The sequence below is a fragment of the Balaenoptera borealis genome (assembly GCF_965194805.1).
Source record: "Balaenoptera borealis genome assembly, chromosome: 17".
Classification (NCBI taxonomy): Eukaryota; Metazoa; Chordata; class Mammalia; order Artiodactyla; family Balaenopteridae; genus Balaenoptera; species Balaenoptera borealis.
The window spans coordinates 19,004,898-19,026,660 of record NC_138876.1 but is presented as its reverse complement, the minus strand read 5'-3'; the positions used below and the strand labels follow the sequence as shown (position 1 = coordinate 19,026,660).

The 21,763-nt window shown below is 33.9% G+C and overlaps 1 protein-coding gene across 13 annotated transcripts in view; it reads right to left on the bottom strand.

Annotated features, from left to right (window-relative positions):
* Positions 1-21,763, bottom strand: part of TAF2 (TATA-box binding protein associated factor 2) — an 82,176-nt gene that overhangs the window by 31,978 nt on the left and 28,435 nt on the right. For 9 of the 13 annotated variants that reach the window (XR_014236502.1, XM_082364058.1, XM_082364062.1 and 6 more), the window contains 12 exons: positions 19,558-19,693; positions 18,417-18,571; positions 17,651-17,765; positions 17,186-17,295; positions 15,259-15,324; positions 12,927-13,179; positions 11,343-11,483; positions 9,089-9,229; positions 8,619-8,729; positions 4,145-4,338; positions 3,176-3,315; positions 726-795 (listed from right to left, as the gene is read on the bottom strand). Coding sequence is in view for 12 of the 13 variants with exons in the window: in XM_082364058.1 (XP_082220184.1) it covers positions 726-795; positions 3,176-3,315; positions 4,145-4,338; positions 8,619-8,729; positions 9,089-9,229; positions 11,343-11,483; positions 12,927-13,179; positions 15,259-15,324; positions 17,186-17,295; positions 17,651-17,765; positions 18,417-18,571; positions 19,558-19,693 (1,632 nt within the window). In the remaining variant the exon portion in view is untranslated. The remainder of the gene's footprint in view (positions 1-725; positions 796-3,175; positions 3,316-4,144; positions 4,339-8,618; positions 8,730-9,088; positions 9,230-11,342; positions 11,484-12,926; positions 13,180-15,258; positions 15,325-17,185; positions 17,296-17,650; positions 17,766-18,416; positions 18,572-19,557; positions 19,694-21,763) is intronic. The other 4 variants (XM_082364063.1, XM_082364065.1, XM_082364068.1 and 1 more) reach the window with 2 other exon arrangements.

Genomic DNA, 21,763 nt, shown 5'->3' with positions numbered 1-21,763 from the left:
AGGTCTGTGTTCTTATTTCTAGTTGGAATAGCTAAAATCTAAATTATCTTCCAGCTTTCAAATTTCATTCTATGAAACTGAATTATTACAACATATGAACACAAATTTGAGTCTACTAGGTGTAAAGAAAGGATGGCAGAAATGTTAAAAATTTTAGTCCTGCTCGAATACACTATAAATATCCTACTTTGCCAAAGAAAGCAGCAGAAATGAAGGAAATGAAGAAGAAAATACAAAAATGAAAATAGTTACCATGTCAGGACCAGGATTTTCTTTTATTATCCCTTATTTTCTAAATTTTTAACAATGTCATATTCCATTTTTAAATCCTAAATCCATTTATTAAAAATTAAGATTCTATATAAGATAGAAAGGAACAAATGGGATACATCAAAACACTGCTCTTATTTACTTTTAAAATAGATTAAATCAATCGATACAGAGGTTTTAGGATAAGGGCTTCCCCCATGTGCACTAAAAACGGTTACACAAGCTTTTCTTTAAGTTACAATAGAAATCACATGTAAAATTCAGGGAATTACCCTTAGTAACAATATATTTTTTAAAATGTCTTTCCAAAGGCAAATAAAATAAAAATGGACATGAGTAAATGGATAACATATTCCTATATTTTCAAAAATTAAGACTTGTTCCATGTATAATGCTCTGAAATTATTTACTTTAGGACTTACAAAAACAAAATATTACAGCATAAAAAAACTAACCTTACATAGGGTACAGGGTCATTCTGAATCATATTAAGTAGCCATTGCAATTCTTCATAACTCCTGTCCACTGAAAATAAAAATAAAGAAATACTTTTGTTGTTAATTATAACAAATTTAAACAAGTGACAGATAGGGAGTTTACACTTAATATTTAGGATTCTGCCTTAGCCGTATTTCCAATCAGAGTTGAAGGATGTAGGCGATTTCTTACATTTTTTAATGCAACAGGCCACTTGGCAAATTTTACAAGTACTGTGCTATATATGTAGCCAGAACATAAAACAGGCCCAAGAGTATATTTTCCACTAAGGCGCAAATCAACAGCAAATACAACATAAAACAAATTGTAATTTATTAAGAGCCCTATATTAGAGATGATTAACTCTAAATGGAAATGTGTTTAAATTGTTTTTCTAGATGCTTTAATCAAATTATAGAGAGGTTCGATACTCAATGGTATCTCAACTATATCATACAGTATGGTAAACTGTTTCTGCCCAAGTGGTTTCTTTCATTTAAGACAAAAGAGCAGCCTTAACTTTTCACTATAACATAAGAAACAACCGTAAAACTAGTACTATAAATATAATTAACTTTAACAAAATAACTCATTAGCTATTTCCATTTACCTTTTCAAAAAGTATTGCTTTTATGATTTGAAAAGCTTTATTTTTAGAATTTTATTTCTAATATTTTCCATTTTTTCATTTTCTAATGAACTGGATTTATGGTTCACACTTAAACATCTCTCAATTAAATTACACTTACTAATTTAGCATTCTTTTTGGAAATCATAATATCAGCATTCTATTTGATTTCAGGTAGTACTAATTCATGAATTCTTCACATTATGTGATTTATGTGAGTGAACATCATTCATATACCTTGGCTGGGAATAATGGCATATCTGGTAGACCTCAAGATTTCCACATTTCACAAATTGGTAAAAGTCAAAATAAAACTGAAAACTGACACAGGATTACATTTTTTTTCTTGCCAAGAAATACGTGAAAAAACATCCTTATTTTTACCAGCATTTTTTAAAAGAAAGAATACTTTAACCCTCAACAAAAAGGAAGAACAAATGACAGTCCTTTCTGAACTTGGGCCAACACATATAACACACACACTATATTGTTCTTACTCTTTTATAATGTCTTTCTAGAAGCAGTATTTCTATTGAAATTTACAAAAAATTATAAGGATTTGAGTATATTTTCCTCTACTTAACACGTGAAACTTAACCAATATCTACTAAAGAATTTCCCTCACCCATTCCTCTCTTTCTACATTCAGATGAGGATGTTATCATAACTTCTTTATTCTTCCCATATTTTAGTATAATCTGGAATTTAGATTAATTTACATATTTCTTATATTGACATGTTATTTTTTAAGAATTTTTTTGAAATTTGCATTAAATTTTACAACCATGTTAACAAATATTTAAGCTTAGCTCTTTATTTTATAGGCATAGTTGCTTGTCACTGGGCCTTTCATATCACACTTTCATCAATCTTGAGTTATTATTTTGATTCATTTCCAGGTCAGCTGAAAATTATCTTTCAGAATTTTATTTTTAAAAATGTTACATAAGAAATGTACTTCTAAGTCTTCAAGGCTATAGGAACAACAACTTGGCAAAGAAGAGAATCTTAGGCCATAATTTTCCCTACGCATTATGTTAGCCTGTGTTCACTGCCTTTTGAACTCTTCTTATTCTGAAGAAGTTACAGGCCACAGTATTCTTTCACCTTGTACAATAACTGGGTTCTGATATTCCTAGGAACTTATACATTTTTTCCTTAACCTTAAAATTTTAAATTTCATCAGACTCTACCTTAGGTCAGTCTCATTTACACTCTTTCAAAGTATTCTATTATTTCTGGGATTATTGCTTTTCTTCCACCTGCTCTATTCTTTATGACAATTTTTTAAAACATTTTCATCTCAACTTTCTCCTCTGTATTTCTGAAAATGTTCTGAATATGAAGTGTGCTCTTATTCATTTTTTTCCTTACGTTTTTTGTCAACTTCACAAAGCCATGCCTAATCCCCCTCCTGAAGTTCCTATTTGTATCTCTTGCTCTACTTTCACAGATAAGAGTTTTGACAGGTACGAAATGTTTTCTTGAATCCTAATGTAATTATAAATTTCTCCCAAACCTTCTATTTCTTAAAATAACATGTAATTAAAGCTATAAAATGATACACTAACTTTTCAGAAAGACCAAAGATATCTATCTATAACTCTATTCTTTTCCCTCATTTACTAAGTTTTATATGAATTCTACATTTACCAAACACTCTCAATCAGTGAGTCAAGAATTTAAAATCAAAATATCTGTATTGTACATAATACGAAAACCCTAATAACTAAATAGTAAATGGTAAACAATTCTTTCTATTGGTAAAATGATTATGGGCATATATTTCTAAAGCATTACCTTTAGTATAGTCAACAACTGCTTCCAAAGCTGCTATCCTGATGTCCACAAAGTGGCCATATTCTGCGTAAGATTTAAAAAGAGCTGGATCACTTGGCACATGGCCATTCTTCTGAAGCACTCGTATGGCTCTCAAACAACTAGGAAAATAGTATTTATAGTTAAATACTCTTGTTAAAGTATTCTAAATTAAACTTTTTTCCAAGGCATTGGAAATTAATCCGTAACAGTAAGCTGAAATATTAATGTAAATTGAATCCACTTTTTAATTTTTTAACATTCAATTTTTGCCATGACCATAAAAAACCCTATTAAAAGAAAACAAATTTCAAAACTTTGGAAATTCAGTTTCAGGTATTATACTTATAACTGGAACACACTTCAGAAAAATGTATTTAGCATAAAATATAACTTAAAGTATTCTCTCCAAAAGTTTCAGTAATACATATATAGTTTATTCACTAGTATATATGGAAAGTTGAAACTGTTCATAATATTGAATGGGTAAATCAACTTTTTTTTAGCGAACTCCTTATGAAATAGACAGAACTTGTCGACAGTCATACATACATAGAAGTTGACAGAAGCAAAAAATCTTAAAAGAAGCCTAACAATACAGGGATAAACTATAATAGAGTTTAAATTATACCCAATGGGATAAAAGATTATGCAGACATCAAATACAATGCTTATGAAGAATTTCTGATGACATGAGAAAGTGTTTATGATATAAGCAGAATATAAAAACTATATATACAATATGGCAAATAATTAAAAATTTATATAGTTACCAGAGGAAAAAATTTAGAAGGCCATTCTCCAAAATAGCAATAATTTATCCATGGGTGGTAGAATCATATAGGATTTTATTTTCTTATACTTTATTTCCCAATTCTCTATGCAAATAAATTTCTCGTATAATTATGAAAGCAAATAACTTTAAGAAACAAATATGAAGAATCATCATACCTGACAGTGATGGTGTGTCTATAACTCGGAAGAAGTTTTTCCATATTCAAAAATCTAGTGATTTCTTCAAGAATGAGTCGCACATCCGGATTTAAATTATCCAAAGTTCGAACTTCATTATTCACACTGACTGCAGGCGTAACAGAGTTGGCAAGGGCATCAATCATTTCTGCACGATAATAGTTATCTGAAAACTAAGCCAAAAAATAATTACGAGAAGACAACAGAATTTACATTTCTATTCAAAAGTTAATAAAATAAAATATGATAACTTAAAAACATAATTTATCTGAAAACATAAGCAAGTTTTCAGGTTAGTATTCAATTCCGTCCTTTGTATAGAGTCACACAATGGAAAAAAGAGTGAAAGAGGTTTACTAATTAGAAATACATTAGTTTACGTGACAAATGTTTACTACATGTAAGACACTCTCATAGTAATCTAGCCAGATTCCTCTAAAAGAAGACCACAGTCCACAAATCCTGCTGGTAATACAGTGCTTCAAATCAGCTATTTCAGTGCCTATTCTCATCTAAAACATCCAACCAAGGGTCACCAGATAGCTGAAGAAACCATTAACATAAAGAGAGACCAGAACAAAGTGGGAAAAGTGACTTGGAGGAAATAAGAGTATACAAGGAAAAGAAAACCAGTAGAGGGAAAAAGATTCAAAAGCGACCATTAATATTGTCTGAGAAGTAACCAATGATATGCCTTCCAACAGGATAATACATTTTTAAAAGAAAGAAATATGCAGAGAATCAGAATAAAAGTTAAATTGGAATATAAAATTGAAAAAAACTCCTAAAATTTTGAGCAAAAAATAGGAAAGAAAGCACAAGGAAGTTGGAAGGCTGGTGTAGAACACATGACATACAAATAATAGGAGTTTCTAGCAAGAGAAGCAGAGAAAAGGGAGGAAACCATCCAAAAAAACAAATAAAAATTCCTAAATCCATATCCCAGTCAATTCCCAGAGAAGCAATTTATTGAAAGCAATCTGAGTGTGGTTTGATTTAAACTCAGCAACTCAGATGCTCTAGCCTAGAAATCTGAACATGGAGCAAGCAAATTAATTACTTCTATCAGCAGTGTTGGGATTATGCTGTGGCAAAACAAACTGCCAGGAGACAAAGGAAGAAGACCTGGCCCCTTCTGACGTCCACCATGGAGCCAGAACCTCTGACTGACACACACAATGGCACAGTCCCTAAACATTCCTATGTTTGAATACCAGGTAGGAAAAAAAACAAGGCACATAAAAACACACAAAACCAAAGAAAAAATACTCCACAAGTATTCACCACGGACGAGTTTTGTTTTCAAACTGTTCTAATGATTAAAAAAATTAATCTCTGTAACTTCAGTCAACCTTTTCTCTACGGTTTCTAAGTTTTGTTTCACACTCAGAAAGGCCATTTGCATTCAGAGATCATTTAAATAATGTTTATAGGTTTTCTCCAAGTATTTTTATAGTTTCATTGTTACCTCTGATAACCACTTTGCTAACAAAGCAAAAGACCATTTACTTAACCACTGTTTCTGAACTAAGTATTCAGAGCACAGAATAAACTCAGAAATTAAAAATGAGACAGGGATGTGGATAAAGTACAAAAACCAAAATATTTAACATTTACCCCTCAGACCATATCCAATTCTCACAGACACTATACTCCTAATCGAACAGGCTTAGATTATCTGATCACCCCAAAGTCAAGTGAAGAATAAATAATTTGTGAAACACAACTGGGGGTGTGTGGGGGCATTTAGTACATACAGCAAAACTTCCTACAAAGAAAAACAACTGAAGGCATCAACGTCAACGTACTGCAGCAAAGGCGGACTGAAGTTTTTAACAATGATCGTTTGGTATCAGGAATAGTTCAACCCATGTCCTGCATACTTATTTAAGAAGACAAATTTCATAAATGTATATATGATTTATTAGAAATATATGTTAGAAATTCATGTGTATATATAAAAGATTTTCATATAAAATGGCTAATAACAAGGCTTGAAAGGGATTTAATTTTAGTCTTCTTGAAAACTAAGTTATCTAGAATATTGAATTTAATGCTCCTGCCCAATTCATGAGATGTTAAAATTTTAAAAAATATCTCCCCACCCCCAAATCCCAACTTCTTTTTGGCATTTAATGTTCTGTATTTCTAATTTAATCTTAATTGCAGAAAAATCTTTCATTTCTTCTCATGCACTTTATAATTTTATATAGTCCAAAAGATAGCTAACTTCACAATATTTATACCAGTGAAAATAATTTTAAGTCTAAAAATATTGGTTTTAAGTAAGTTTATTATTTAACGAAAATAGAAATGATTCTCCAGTTACGTAAAAACTAAATAAATAAATAACTTTATATAGTGAAACTTTTAAAAAAATTTGCTTAACCAAAGCCCTCAGAGACAAATCATTAGTGGTTGGAAGTGAAGTACTTTAAAAACAAACATAAGAAAATCAATGAAATATTCTTAGGCACCATCCAATCACATCTTTTCTTCCAGTTTTAATCCATTAATCTGCAAATCTTTAAAAAACAACAAAATCTTTTTCTCTCAACCATAATTTTTAAGTTTTGATATCAGACAAATCTGGGTTTCGCTCCTGACCCTACCGCATATATGACCTTGAGTAAATCTGTTAGCTTTTATTAGCGTCTATCTCCTCAAATGGAAACTGAGATAATTACAGTATCTATCTCAGAGGTCTGATGAAGATCATATTAATCAAGTTTTGGTACAGGCCATGGAACATACAAAAAACTAGCTATTATTACTGTTGTTGTTATTTGCATTTATTCTGTCCTTAATATCTTCAGGGATTAAGATGTATGCTAGTCTTAACTGAAGACAATTATATCTTCAAATAAAAGAAATTCACGTGTAGATGAAGAAAGCAATACTATAAGTGAAAGTCAAAACAAATCAGCAGATTAGGAAGGAAAAAATCTTACAAAAACTTCTTTAACAATATTCAAAAATGTAAAGAAAAAGTGTATCAGCTATAATGTATTCTTTTAAAGAACTAATTTAAGGACGTTTAAATCATTTGAATGTTACCCTACTGAGTTAAAGAGGAAAATTTTGCCTTCTTGATTTTCACTATAAATCACCATTTGTAAATAAAATACTTGTGACTTTTTAAAAATTAATTAATTAATTAATTTATTTATTTATTTTTGGCTGCGTTGGTGCTGCGTTGGGTCTTCGTTGCTGCGCACAGGCTTTCTCTAGTTGCGGCGAGCGGGGGCTACTCTTCGTCACGGTGAGTGGGCTTCTCAATGCAGTGGCTTCTCTTGTCACGGAGCACGGGGTCTAGGCGCGCAGGCTTCAGTAGTTGTGGCACGCAGGCTCAGTAGCTGTAGCTCGCAGGCTCTAGAGCGCAGGCTCAGTAGTTGTGGCACACAGGCTTAGCTGCTCTGCGGCATGTGGGATCTTCCTGGACCAGGGCTTGAACCCATGTGCCCTGCACTGGCAGGCAGATTCTTAACCACTGTGCCACCAGGGAGGTCCACTTGTGACTTTTTTTTACTGTTGTAATGTTTTATTAAACTTCTCATGAATTCAACTTATCCTACAAGTTACATGTGTCATTATATGTGCTGTTCCTTCTGCTTGGGGTAACCTTCCTAGACAGGCCCTACTCAGACTGGGAAAATCCTATTGCTTATGACTCAGCTCGAGGGTCACATCTTATGTACAAAACTTCCCTGAGTGCCTCTCTATACCCTTGGAAGAAGGCACTACTTCCTCTGAATCTCCCTAGAAATTTGTGTATACATACCTCCACTTTAGCAGTTATGCAAAACCTGTTTACTTGTCTGATTTCCCCATTAGGCTGAATCCTTGAGGCCCCAGAATCAGACTGTGATATGCAGCAGTTCTTCAATAGATGTTTAATTTAAATGAAATTCCAGATGGCAACTACCATGCATTCTTTCTATGTAACGCGGTGTACCACCTAGCATAGCATATATTCTCAAAAACACTTGCTGATGGTTAGAATGATAACAAGTAAGGTGAAATAGCTTTTGAAGCATGGCATTCAATAGTTATTTACTAAATAAACGAGCAAAACACACATAATGGTAAAAAAGAAAAAAGTCAAATTCATCAATGAACAAGTTATCCCAAGAGGAACTGTTTTCTGGGTATCACTTGATAAAAGAAAAAAGGAATAAAAATAAAATTGGGCTGTCAGACTTCACCAAAACAAAAGTTAGCTGAATTCCCAAAATTTGATGTACTTCTATCTCCACGTTATAACAGGTATAAGGAACATTTAAAAACCAAGTTATCTTGGTTTTCATCTACTGATTATTATAATAAATCATGTTTGTGTATTTCTTTCTCTAGAAATTTCAAGTATAATTGACACAACAATGATTTCACAGTCTAAATATTTCTTTAAAAACAAAATATCACTGGCTACTTTTATAATACTAAGGTATCTTACCTTATTTTTTCTGTTGTCATTGTACTTGATTAAGTCTAAAATAAATGTTAAGACTTCTTTGGGACAAAGGTTATGAACATCTCTCAATAAAGCCATCGCAACTGGCATAGTCTACAAAAAAAAATTTTTTTTAATTTTCATTACTACAATTCAATGAAGTATATGCTGAAACAGGGTTACTCTGGGGCTGACACAGGTATCTGGATGGACCCCAACCCCCACCGACTCCTACCCCCTCCCACTGGGAACATGTCTCAAACATGCTAACAAAGGAGCTGAGTAGGAAACCAAGGGGAAAGCTGCATAACTGGATACACTCTGTAGCCCATTTGTTAGAAGAGGTATGTGTAATGTAAATTCAGTTCTGTGTTTTACAAGGGACAAGGTATGGGCTTTAACATTAGATAAGACCATTGTTCAACTTCTACTCCACTACCTAGTAAGATGGATTATTATAGCTAGTTGCTTACTGAGCAGGAGTCTAGTTTCCTCACAACCATTTTCAGGATTAACGGATACAGTGGCTGGAGGCATGTGGCAGGCAGACAGTAGAGTTCAATCACCAGTCTGAGAAGACACTGATTCTCCAGTACCACCACCCCATTCTCAGCCTAAGGAAAAATGGTAAATTATCTAAAATCCAGCTTAACTTTCTCCTTTCCAAATTTTCATAGGCAACTTTTCTCAGGAAGTAGAAGCCTGACTCACAGTGGTAACCTCTACCAGTAAAACCAAGCTATTCAAACTCAAGGCAGAACTACAGACAAATAGACATCACAGTCCCCAGTACACGGAGAGATTTGGACTACCCCGTCTTCTGATTCAAAGTAACTATTCCCTCTAAACTGGGGGACAGAAAGTAGCATGGCTCCTTTGCTTGCTTGAAAGACCAGAAGCAAGGGGACGGTCAGTGTTACAATAGTTATTATTAATGCTGTAAGAACTGAGGGAAAGGTTTTTTTCCATAGAAATAGGACTTAAATTTGATTTAAGCACTAATCCTCTCTCTCTCTTTTCTGCCACTAGAAGTATTATGTGAAAGGTGAACTAGTCTAAAAGCACTGCTTTTCCAATTTTTTTGACTGTAACCCACAGTAAGAAATACATTTACATCCCAACCACACACACACACACACACACTATATGTCATGTATACAAAGTAAAAAATAAAACCAAAAAAACCTTACACCTACCCTTATTTCATGTGTCGCATTCTGATACTCCCTATTGTTTTATTTAAAAAAAAAACACAAAACTTCCAAATTGATTTCATTACCCCCCTCATTAATGGATCACAACTCCCAATCTGAATATTGATCTTCTCAGGTATATGGAAGCACAATGGCATAATGAAGGGGACATATTCGGTAGTCACAGAAATTAACTTGCTTCCAGACCATACACTAGTGAAATGGCAATAGAGAGCTGAGCAACATGTTCAAGTACTATGAAATGCTCGGTTCTTTAAAATAACAGGATGCCTCAGACTTCTTTGATCACACCAATATTGGCTTTCCCCAAACCCAGATCTCCTGAATCTGTTCTGCTGATGAAATTCACTATCAATATGTCATGACTTCCACTCTCAGCATGTGTCTCAATGTGGCTGGGTAATTCTTTTCACATTTCTCTCCATCACATACAAATCTCACCTTGCTTAACATTCCCCTCAACATCTACCATTTCATTTACTTTTAATCTGCTTTCTACCTGCCTCAGAAAAAGGAATGTTCTTATCTTTTCTAAAACTAACCTCACAACTATGTCCCCACCCACTACAAATAACTTCAGAATTTGCTCTATCTTAGGTTTTTTATATTTACTTGCTCCCAAGATATGAATATTTCATCTCTGCTTCTCCACTGGTTCCTTTCTCTGTGCCAAACATGCCTCAAGCTTCTTCTCCCTCTATACAAAACAAAACCTGAAATGTCCCTTCTCAGCCTTGCTTTATCCTCAACACGTCACCTTTCTCACACTCTTCAACACCAAATCATGAAAGAATAGACTTCATTAGTTTTTTTCTACTTCAACTTTACTCCTCCTTCTAGTTCAATCTAGTTCATCTAATCTGGGCCTTCATTATTAAATTACTCAAAATATTTTACAAATGATTTCCAAATGGCCCCAATGCTGACCACCCTGCCACTCCCACATCACTTCCTAAAACAGCGACTCTATCACACCACCACTTTCTAAATTACCATTTGTAAAAAACTTGCTATTTGATAAAAATATAGTGTGAAACACTTCACATGCTTGATATTATTTAATTCTAAAAAAAGATAAATTTACAGTTGAGTAAACTGAGGCTTAGAGAGTTCAGAAACTTGTCCTCTTGCAAAGTGCTCGTGAGCAGCAGAGCTGGGACTGAAACTAGAGCTGCGTGCTGTACTGTCTCCGACTCAGAAATGCTGCCCACATCCTACAAGGATGGCCATCAGGAGGACTCACCCATGCCTCCATCCCCCATGTAACCAACCAGAAAGTCAAATTAGCCATTTCTACTTACTTTAGTAGTAATATGGACAGTGACTTACTCGCACACAGTTCATAAAATTAATGAACAACTGAAACTTTGGAAAACATTTTAGAAGCAAAAAGAGAACACAGACAAAATCATTTATAAGAAAGTAAATAATATTTGAAGAGTCCCCAGGTTAAACTGAGATATACAGATATTGGCAAAAAACAATCATAAGAAAACGAGAAGGGAAAATGTACCTTCTGTAGAAAGTAACTTTGAAAGCTCATAAAGTTGTTTGTTTTCACAATGTTCGGACAAGTTTTACAACAAAACATCCTAGTAAAGAGTGACTTCATGGCTGGTGGTCCTGTCCATGTGCTCACCATTGAATTTGCAATCTGCAAATAATTAGAAAATGAAGTAATTTCCATCACCATGGAAAACATATTTTTAAATAAATAAAATAGCTTTCTAAAAGTTATCAATATAATCGGATTCATTTTTAACAATTTCAGTTCTTAGAAATTTAATACATTTTAGCTTCTCATGCTCATTTCCAAGAAAATGTATATAAATATATTTATATATTTATAAATATATATAAACTCTACCCCCCCTAAAATTCTTATGTACACTTGTAACTGTTTTCTACAAGTTAGTTTCTAAATTGCAGCACTCTTCTTATGTTTTATGTTTTAAGAAAACTTGCTTGCAAAGACTTTTATTCTGAGTAAGTTTTGTCCATTTAGGCAGATGCAGTTCTAATGTTTTAAATTTATCAGATAGAAACATCACCATGGATTTTAAATAAGGCTTTTAAATCTACCCTAATTTAAAAATAAGCAAGTACAGTGCTACCACTTAAGTCTGTAAGAACACTTTACAAAAAAATCCACATCTTGCTATTGACACTTTTAGAGTATATAAAAATCATGTCTGAAAAGAATGAAATTATAATTAACTTTAAATAAGTCTATAATTTTATGGATCTGCTAAGAATCTAGCATGTGAGAATCACGAAGAACTTTATAGGAGCAATGAAATTACATCCTTAGCAGATGATTATCAAAGAAAATCACATTTTCCCTCATATATCTGAGTAGATGTAGGAATCAAACTGCTCACTAGTTAGCATTAGAGATAAAACAAATCTAAACCATTATAATCTGTTGAAATGTTGGACAAGTGGATTTAGCAGGGAGGAAGGCAAGAAAGCTACTATATGAGAATGAACCTAGTACCAATATGCTTTTTAAATACCTGGAACCCAGTATTTCTGGCCAAATATTTGTCTGCATTTTCTGGCTTTCATTTGTTCTACCTTCAGGTTTTTTTTTTTTGTATCTAAAGAAAAATATGTAGTTGTCTTAATAAATTAACTTTTCTAGTACGTTAAATAACAGAACCTATCATTTTAAATTCCATATCCCTAATATTGATTACTAAGCTCAAACCAACAAGAAATCACCACCACAGTAGGATAATTAAGATGAACTGATTTCATGTACTATAATATAAAATATCACTCAAACCAAGGAATTTCTTACATTCTTTGCTTTAACAATTCTTTGGTTGGCAATTCAATAAAATGGGAAAATTCTCTTTGGTTTTAAACTCTCAATTTCAGTTTGACAATTATAAAATTTTAGTGCATTATTTATTTTCAGGTCAAAACGTGTTTCTTCAAATCAGCCTTGTTAAAAGCATTTGGCAAAAGCTTTCAAGAGACCAACCACCAAGTAAAATTAAAGACTACAGTGAATTTTAATTCACCTTCAGAGATTTTTTTTTTTAAATATGCATCAGCCATCTTGTTTTCTTTCTACTGTACATAATCTCACCTTTGCAAGGCAGAAGCAAGCTGACATTCTCACACGGTAGAAACACTGCTCCTGTTCTAATATGTCAGTAAGGGCAAGCCGAGATGCTGGAGTGGGGAACTTTTCCAAGGCCAAAATGGACTCTTGCTGTGCCACAACATCCCTCTCATAGCGGAGCTGATACTGCCACATAAAATCCGCTTGCTCAAATTCTACTTTCCTCAATACCGACATGTCTGGGTCTATCCTTATCCACAGCAAAGGAGAATCAGCACTGAAAGAAAATATAATTTTCTTTTTTATTTATTTTTTCAATTTCATATATTTATAAAAACACAGCATTTATTAACCAGATTCCCTTCTCCATGCAGTTTTACTGCGTTCGTTTTTAAAAATCACTTTGACAATTTTCTCATTATGTTTAATATGAATTTCAAGTTTCTTACAATGTCTAATCTATATGGATCTTTTTTTAATAAATTTATTTATTTATTTATTTATTTATTTTTGGCTGTGTTGGGTCTTCGGTGCTGCACGCGGGCTTTCTCTAGTTGCAGCGAGTGGGAGTTACTCTTCGTTGCAGTATGTGGGCTTCTCTCATCGCGGTGGCTTCTCTTGTTGCAGAGCGCGGGCTCTAGTGCGGGCTTCAGTAGTTGTGGCACGCAGGCTTCAGTAGTTGTGGCATGCAGGCTTCAGTACTTGTGGCTCGCGGGCTCTAGAGCACAGGCTCAGTAGTTGTGGCGCACGGGCTTAGTTGCTCCGTGGCATGTGGGATCTTCCCAGACCAGGGCTTGAACCCGTGTCCCTGCATTGGCAGGCGGATTCTTAACCACTGCGCTACCAGGGAACCCCTATATTGATCTTGTTGAAACAAAAAAATCCATCTGAAAATATTAATTTGGGGATTTTGATTAGTGATTGTATGATGTGAAAGGGGAAATCGGACCAAATTTCTTCATTTTACTTCCTAAAGTCTAATACTTGCCAATGGCTATAAATGCCACTCTTTATGAGACATCAATCTGTAACTAAAATAAACTTATTTCTTTTTTTTCTTAATTAACTAATTTATTTATTTGGCTGCGTCCGGTCTTAGTTGTGGCACACGGGATCTTCGTTGTGGCATGCGGGATCTTTACTTGCAGCATGCAAACTCTTAGTTGCAGCGTGCGAACTCTTAGTTGTGGCACGTGGGATCTAGTTCCCTGACCAGGGATCGAACCCAGGCCCCCTGCATTGGAAGTGCAGAGTCTTAGCCACTGGACCACCAGGGAAGTCCCAGATAAGCTTATTTCTTATTAATTTATTAAATTAATTTGTTTAGCTGACTTTTTTTTAAAAAAATGCTAGACTCATGATCATTTTTATCAAACAGAAAGTTCTGAAATCATAGTTCAGAGGTATAGCATAAATTTATCCTCATGTACCTCTCAAAGTAACAAGAACAGTTTTAAAAATCTAGCCTAGAGACTTCCCTGGCGGTCCAGTGGTTAAGAATCCACACTTCCACTGCACAGGGCTCGGGTTCGATCCCTGGTTGGGGAACTAAGATTCCTCATGCTGCCTGGAGCGTGGCCAAAAAAGAAAAAACCAACCATCCTAAAAATCTAGTCTAACGCTCTTATCAAAGAACACCACCTGAAATATAAACTCAATTCAACAAATACTACTGGGTACTTACTACAGGCAAGGACTTAATATGGAAAGATTATATAAACTGTGTAATAAATAGAAGTGATATTTGGTAACCAAGTTAGTAAATAATTACAGATGTTTTATAAAAAATACACAGGCACAATATGGATGGGCGAAATAAACTCTGAGCTACATTATATTTTAAAATAAAATGCCTGTCAATCAATAAATATTACCACAAAATTTTTACAATGAGATTTAAATTGTTTTTCGCAAACATAGCAAGTCTCAAAGTGCCCTGGGGCTTTGTCCAAAGACAAAGAAAACCAATAACATCTGAGAACTCACTGGAAATGCAAACTATCACGACCCACTAGTGAAGAGCTGGGTCAGAAACTGAATTTTAAGAAGATTCTCCAAGTGACTTACATGCACTTCAGTTTGAGAAGCACTGCTCTAGAGGCCACCAGGGAAGCAAGAAAGCTAATGCAAGGCTACTTCCTCTGAATTTCACCTGGGCCAGGCTAGATTTACTTTTCTCTTTGAATAATTATAATTTTATGTTAAAATTTGTTTTCAACATAAGGTTTTTATTGCCTTCTAAAAGTGTTAAAAGCACTAATTTCAGGACATTTACATACTTTTAGATGTAAATATATTACAAGACAAATGAGAATGCAGAAAATGTTATATCCTTAAACTTAAGTAACTAACTTACTCCATTGCAGAAAGATCCATGTCAACTTCTTCTCCATTCATCAGTGGAATTTTTTTCTTCTTATTCCTACATTTAAGGAAAAGTAAGTCTGAAAATTGTGACATTTCCAATTCTGAAAACAGATAAAGAACAGCTGAAGTTCAAATTAAGAATTTCACAGTGTTGAAAGATATCCTAAGGAGGAAGAGATAGAAAATGGAATTTAAACACCACAAAACCTGTCTATTTTGAAACTGAAGGGAATGAAGTAAATGATATTAAAATGTCTTCCTCATCAAAGTTTAACAAAAATCAGAAATATACAATTAAATGTTAACTTAAAACATATATATATTCCCAAGAACTGGTACCTGGAAGTTTTATACAGAAAGATAAGAGATCTACCAAATAAAGAAATCCTTTATAAAAAAACGAAAAAATAACCAGGCCTGAAATGAGACATGAATAATTCTGAACATGTTCTGTACATGCAAGGTGCTGTCCTATATGAAATAAAGCAAGTGTAAACTACAAAACATCTTAACAGTAGTAATTAATGTGTATAATTAAGTAATAGGCACAAGATTTAAGATAAGCCAAAACAAAAGCAACTGCTTCCATGCAAATTACTCCTGAATCATAAAATCTACTGGACACTACACTAAATGCATGGTCACATGAGGACAAAATAGGAAAAGAGAGCACAGTCTTCTTATGTTCCTCACACCAAAGGATACATAAATGACGTGCTATTACTACAGAGAAAGCAAAACAAAGGAAATGTTATGAAAAGGGTAGCTATCAGGTGTTCTCGATTTCAAAGGTGGACAGGACAAAAAGAAGAATTTCACTTTGAACTAAGAAAGAATTTTCACAGAGAATGATTACAGAGATTTCAGAATCAAGTTCTCTAAACGCCTTCAAAATCAACTGACATTCTTGTCTGTCTGAGACAACCTAAGTGTAGTCATATGTATAAGACTTCTGTCCCTGAAATTTTGATATTACTACACATTCCTTTCACTGTTCAGAGCATATGCTAATAGCTGAATTAAAAAACAAAAAAAGTGGTAAAGAAAAAATATATTAAATAAAAGATGAACCACCGGACATTTTTTAAGTAAACTGGTAATGTGCCTTTGAAAGACATCAAGAATGTTCTTTCAGGGCATGGTGATACAGAGAAAAGGGAGAGTAAAGGAGACGTAATAAAGAAGATGCAGGGGCTTTTCGTGACATATGTATTCAGCTACTTTCCTTATAGTCAATGATCATTTCCCCAATATTTTCTGTAGATATTAATCAAATGAGACTAATAAGAATGAGCCTAAGCAATTTGTCTTGAATTTTTCCTGGCTCCAAAAACTCAAACTTCCATTCCACCTCCCCCTGTCCCTACAAAATAAGGATTCTCAAACCTAAATTTTAAAATTAATTATTTAATTCTAAGAATACAAATGTTGTCAAGAACAGAAAGCATATAAAGAATGTTTGGGGACTTCCCTGGTGGCGCAGTGGTTGAGAATCCACCTGCCAATGCAGGGGACACGGGTTCGAGCCCTGGTCCGGGAAGATCCCACATGCCGCGGAGCAACTAAGCCCATGAGCCACAACTACTGAGCCTGTGCTCTAGAGCCCACAAGCCACAACTACTGAGCCCGTGTGCTACAACTAATGAAGCCTGCGCACCTAGAGTCCATGCTCCGCAACAAAAGAAGCCACCGCAATGAGAAGCCCGTGCACAGCAACAAAGACCCAACACAGCCAAAAATAAATAAATTAAAAAAAAAAAAAAAAAGAATGTTTGGTAATACTAACTTGAAGTAAAAGGGGGAAAAACAATACTAGATAACATGTTCTCTACTTAAAAATTAGGTATACATTAGGGTTTTTATTTTGGCATTTTAATCTGTGAGACTGCAGTTTATAGTTATGATCCAATGCCTACCTTCTGCTTTTGGAATGGCAGGGTATATCATGTTTAAGACTGTTTTCTTCAATTTGCAATGTATGATTGAAGGATCCATCTAACTCCTGTACTGTCACTTTAAGTGGTCCCTTTAAAAAGAAACATACTGTTCAAAGATAGTACTAGAATAAAAACCAATGTGTGTTCTTATGTGTATAGGTAAACATATCAAGATATAAAATAACAATATACAAGACCTCCATGTGGAGACACAGAAAGGCAGCTGGTACCAGAGGTGGGGATAATAGGGAGAATTTGTTTCCTCCAAGATCTCTATCAGCAGCCCTCTTCTCCCTTCCCTGACTCTTGGTGTTTTCTCAATTTCATTCTTTGCAAACAAAATCTCATTATGAAACTTCCAACCAGCTCCCCACCCATAAACCCTTCCTTTATTTAAACTGGCGAGAAAGCAGTGCAGAAGGCCATTTTGGAAAAAAAACTTACCACATATTTCTGAGTTCCAGGAGATGTATAATCTTGTTTTATTTCCAATTCCAAGACATTTCGTTTTCTATTAAAGGCAAAACTTCCATAAAATTTTACCACTCCGCTCTGGTCTCTGAAGAATTATAAAGGAATTTTTGCATACTAAAATAAATACGTACTAAACAAAATAAATTATTCATCAGGGTAGTAATAATTTTCAAATGCATTCCCCCCGTTCAAAGCTTAAGAGCATACTCCACTGTAAACCAGGTGGCAAAGTATTCAAAATTCTTGTGAAAAATGTTTCCCCAGATTTAAAAAGAAATTCTGAAACATTAAGAAATTCGTTTTTTTGAAAGAAGCAAAACTACTCTACTGGGTTATTAATATAGTGCTTTGAAATGAAAAAAATGTAACAATTGAAAAGTTCCAAGATACCACCAAATTGTGCCAACCTCTAACCACATCTAAAAGTCACCAGACCACTGCATCTTACAAGTAATCCTACAGGCCTGTCTGGTGGATTATTTACCTCCCTCACCATCAAGCCTATTGCTATACTCACACACTAAAAGGTACTTTAAAATATGCCAAATTTTACAGATACAGATGTGTATGTATGTGTGTCTCAATAATTAGTAGGCACCTCAGAGGAAATGATTTACAGTTCCTGGTTATTTCTACTATTATTTACCTCCTTTCATCCCGCAAAGCCCTTTTCTTCCTCCTTCCCCTTATGCACTTAACCTTCCCTCCTTTGCTGAACTGCTATTGAAAAGGATACACCCACTGCTTTATTAAAGGCTGGATGTCTTTGCCAGAGACATTCGAGATGGATTTCAAAAATCCAGATGTGGAAACCAACATCTGACTCCACATATGTGACTGGAACTTCTGAGATGAAGCAGTACTAGCCAAACTTAGCAGTTTATTGAAAACCTGCAAGAATCAAAGTATCATTTAGTTTGTATAAGATAATATACATTGCTTGCAATTCTGTACTATTCCCACTTTGCATTATAACTTTATTATAGACAATTACAGAAAACAATTTCACATCTTACTTCATTGATTGTTTTAGTTAAAGACTATTAGCAATGGAAGCATGAAAAGATTTAAACAGCCAGACTATAAAATCATTCTTCCTCTAAATATAATTGAATTTTAATGACATCCTGGCCAGACAATGAATACTGTGTTTTTAAGAGCTATAATAATATACAACACCTATAACATATTGTGCTACGAGCTTTACATAGGAACTATACATTCTTTGAGAACACTCATTTGCATTTATCCCACTCTAAGAAGTGAACCGGCTCTTTACAGACCACATCTCATTTAATATTTCTGTTCTTTAAAGGCAAGATAGAGGACAGAAGGATTCAAGAAACTTAACTTTAAGGCAAATTTAAAAAAAGATTGCTAAAAAGTTATTTTCCACTTACCTCTAAGAATATTATCAATGGAAAAAGAATAGCTGAGCATTTATAATACAACTGGCTTCTATTACCTCAACTAGTACATATCAACTATTTCCACCCAAACTTGCTTAAAACATATGGCAGAATTTAGCGATAGCAAAAATAACCATCTTTTAGATAAATTTGCTTTTTTCTATTGAAAATATTTGTAAATGGCACTTCATCCTTAATATTCTAAATAATGCCAAACACAAAATCGTAGCATAAACAGGTTTTACTTTTAACCTCACATTTTAGTTTTATCTTCATAAAAATCCTGCATTAAGTGGGTCAAGTATTCGTACCCACTCTACATCTGAGGAAACACAACAAAAAGAACAGGTTACTTGCTGGGCAAACAGCTAATTAGATGCCCTGACTCCTATTCTACAGAATAGTATTCAGATTATATACATGTAGAACAGATCTTTCTTTACAATTGTTAAGTTCTTTAATACTTACTTGTAACATAAATTCCATACTGATCCTATTTTCAATCAATCTCATCACAAGGTGAGCTTTACACTGAAACATAGTGTAGTATTCCCAGGACAGCGTATGTGGATGCTTTATGGAAAAGTGTAGATGGGATGCTGGACTAAAAAAATAAACAGATTTGTTTAATGTAACAAATTTGAATTAAATAAACAATAAATTTCATAGCTACATCAAGACAATAAATCAAAAACCTCATGGGAATACCGTAGGAATTTCCTTAGTATGAGAGCAACCGAAGACTAGGAAACATCTAAAAATAACTTAACTAGACATAAAGGAAAATTGGAATGAACAGAAACACATGCCAACCTCCTGGCAGGAAGACACAATAGTGTAAATATTTCAATGCTTTCCATATTCATCCATACAATCAATGCAATTCCAATCAATATCCCCAAGTTAAAGCATACACAAAAAACATTCAAGATGGATTACATATCTTAAACAAAAACAATTATAAAAGTACTAGAAGAAAATAAAGGAAAAAAATTTCTTTTCATGATTTTGGGGTGGGAAAAATCTTCACAAGGAAAAATATAAAATCCAGAGGACATAAAGACCAGACTATGTAAAAATTAAAAATTCTCACATGAGAGATCATCAGTAAATTAAAAGATAGGTACAGTCTGTAGAAAATATTTACAACATACATGAACATTTAAGGTGTTTACACTTTTTTATTATTTCAAATAATGCTACAGTGATTATCTTTTCATACATGTGCAGGTATTTCTGTATGGCAAATATCTAGAAGAATAATTTCTATATGTTATATATGTTATTTCTGATATGATAACATATATGTATATATGTTATTTCTGATAACATACTCAGAAGTTGAATTGCTGAATCTAAAAATTACCCATTTTAAAATTCTGATTGGTACTAACAAATTACCCTTCAAAATCAGTGTACCAAATTACACTCTCACAATCAATGTGTAAGAATAGTCATTACACTCCTTAAAAAGCATGGCATACTGAAATATAAAATTTTGTAATTTGATATTTGAAAAATTACTTTTATACTCATTACTTCTGGGCTTATGGACAGCAATATGAAAAAGGTTAAATAAATTCCAAGGTATAATGGAATACTATATAGCACATAAATAGAACAAAGGAAATTCACATACAGTCACATGGAATGCTTGCCAAAATACAGATACGGTTAATTTTTTAAAAAAAGAGAAGTACACAGTAACACGCATGACTAAATTATACTTTGTAACTGCCATATACACATAAATAAAGACCAGAAAAAAACAAGAGGTCTGGAAGACAATATACCAAATTTATAATCATAGTTATCTCCAAGGAGAGGAAGTGATGGGAGTGAGAAGTGGTAAGAGGGCTAAAAAAGATCCTTTACTTTTTTTTTTAAGAAATTCACGTTCTTTTATTTATTTATTTATTCATTTATGGCTGTGTTGGGTCTTTGTTTCTGTGCAAGGGCTTTCTCTAGTTGCGGCAAGCGGGGACCACTCTTCATCGCGGTGCGCGGGCCTCTCACTGTCGCGGCCTCTCTTGTTGCGGAGCACAGGCTCCAGACGCGCAGGCTCAGTAATTGTGGCTCACGGGCCCAGTTGCTCCGTGGCATGTGGAATCTTCCCAGACCAGAGCTCGAACCCGTGTACCCTGCATTGGCAGGTAGATTCTCAACCACTGCGCCACCAGGGAAGCCCAAGATCCTTTACTTTTTACTCCACATGCTTCTGAACTGTCTTGTTTTGAATCTCTTCAAAGAGCATGCATTCATGTGTTGCTTTTATACATAAATTTTGAAAATCAAACATACAAAAGGAACTAAATAAATGGACAGAACAAAGTTAAAAGCATTTAGTGTAAATAATTATTTACACACAATGGGAATGCTCTAACTATATGCTGGGAAACTGCCATATAGCAGACAGTCAAGAGAAGAAAGTGAAAGGAACTACCATTTTAATGAGTGCATACTATGTATAAAGCTTTATCTCAAGTAACCCTGGCAACCAACATGGTTAAGATGGATCATCATTGTTGTTTTACACATTAAAACACACACACTCACAAAGGTTATACAATTTTCTAGGCTCACAAAAATCAGTAACTACAAAAATCCAAGTCTGTCTAACTCCAAATTCCTATGCCTTCCCACTGACTTAATCTTGTCTCAGTGACCATGCTTC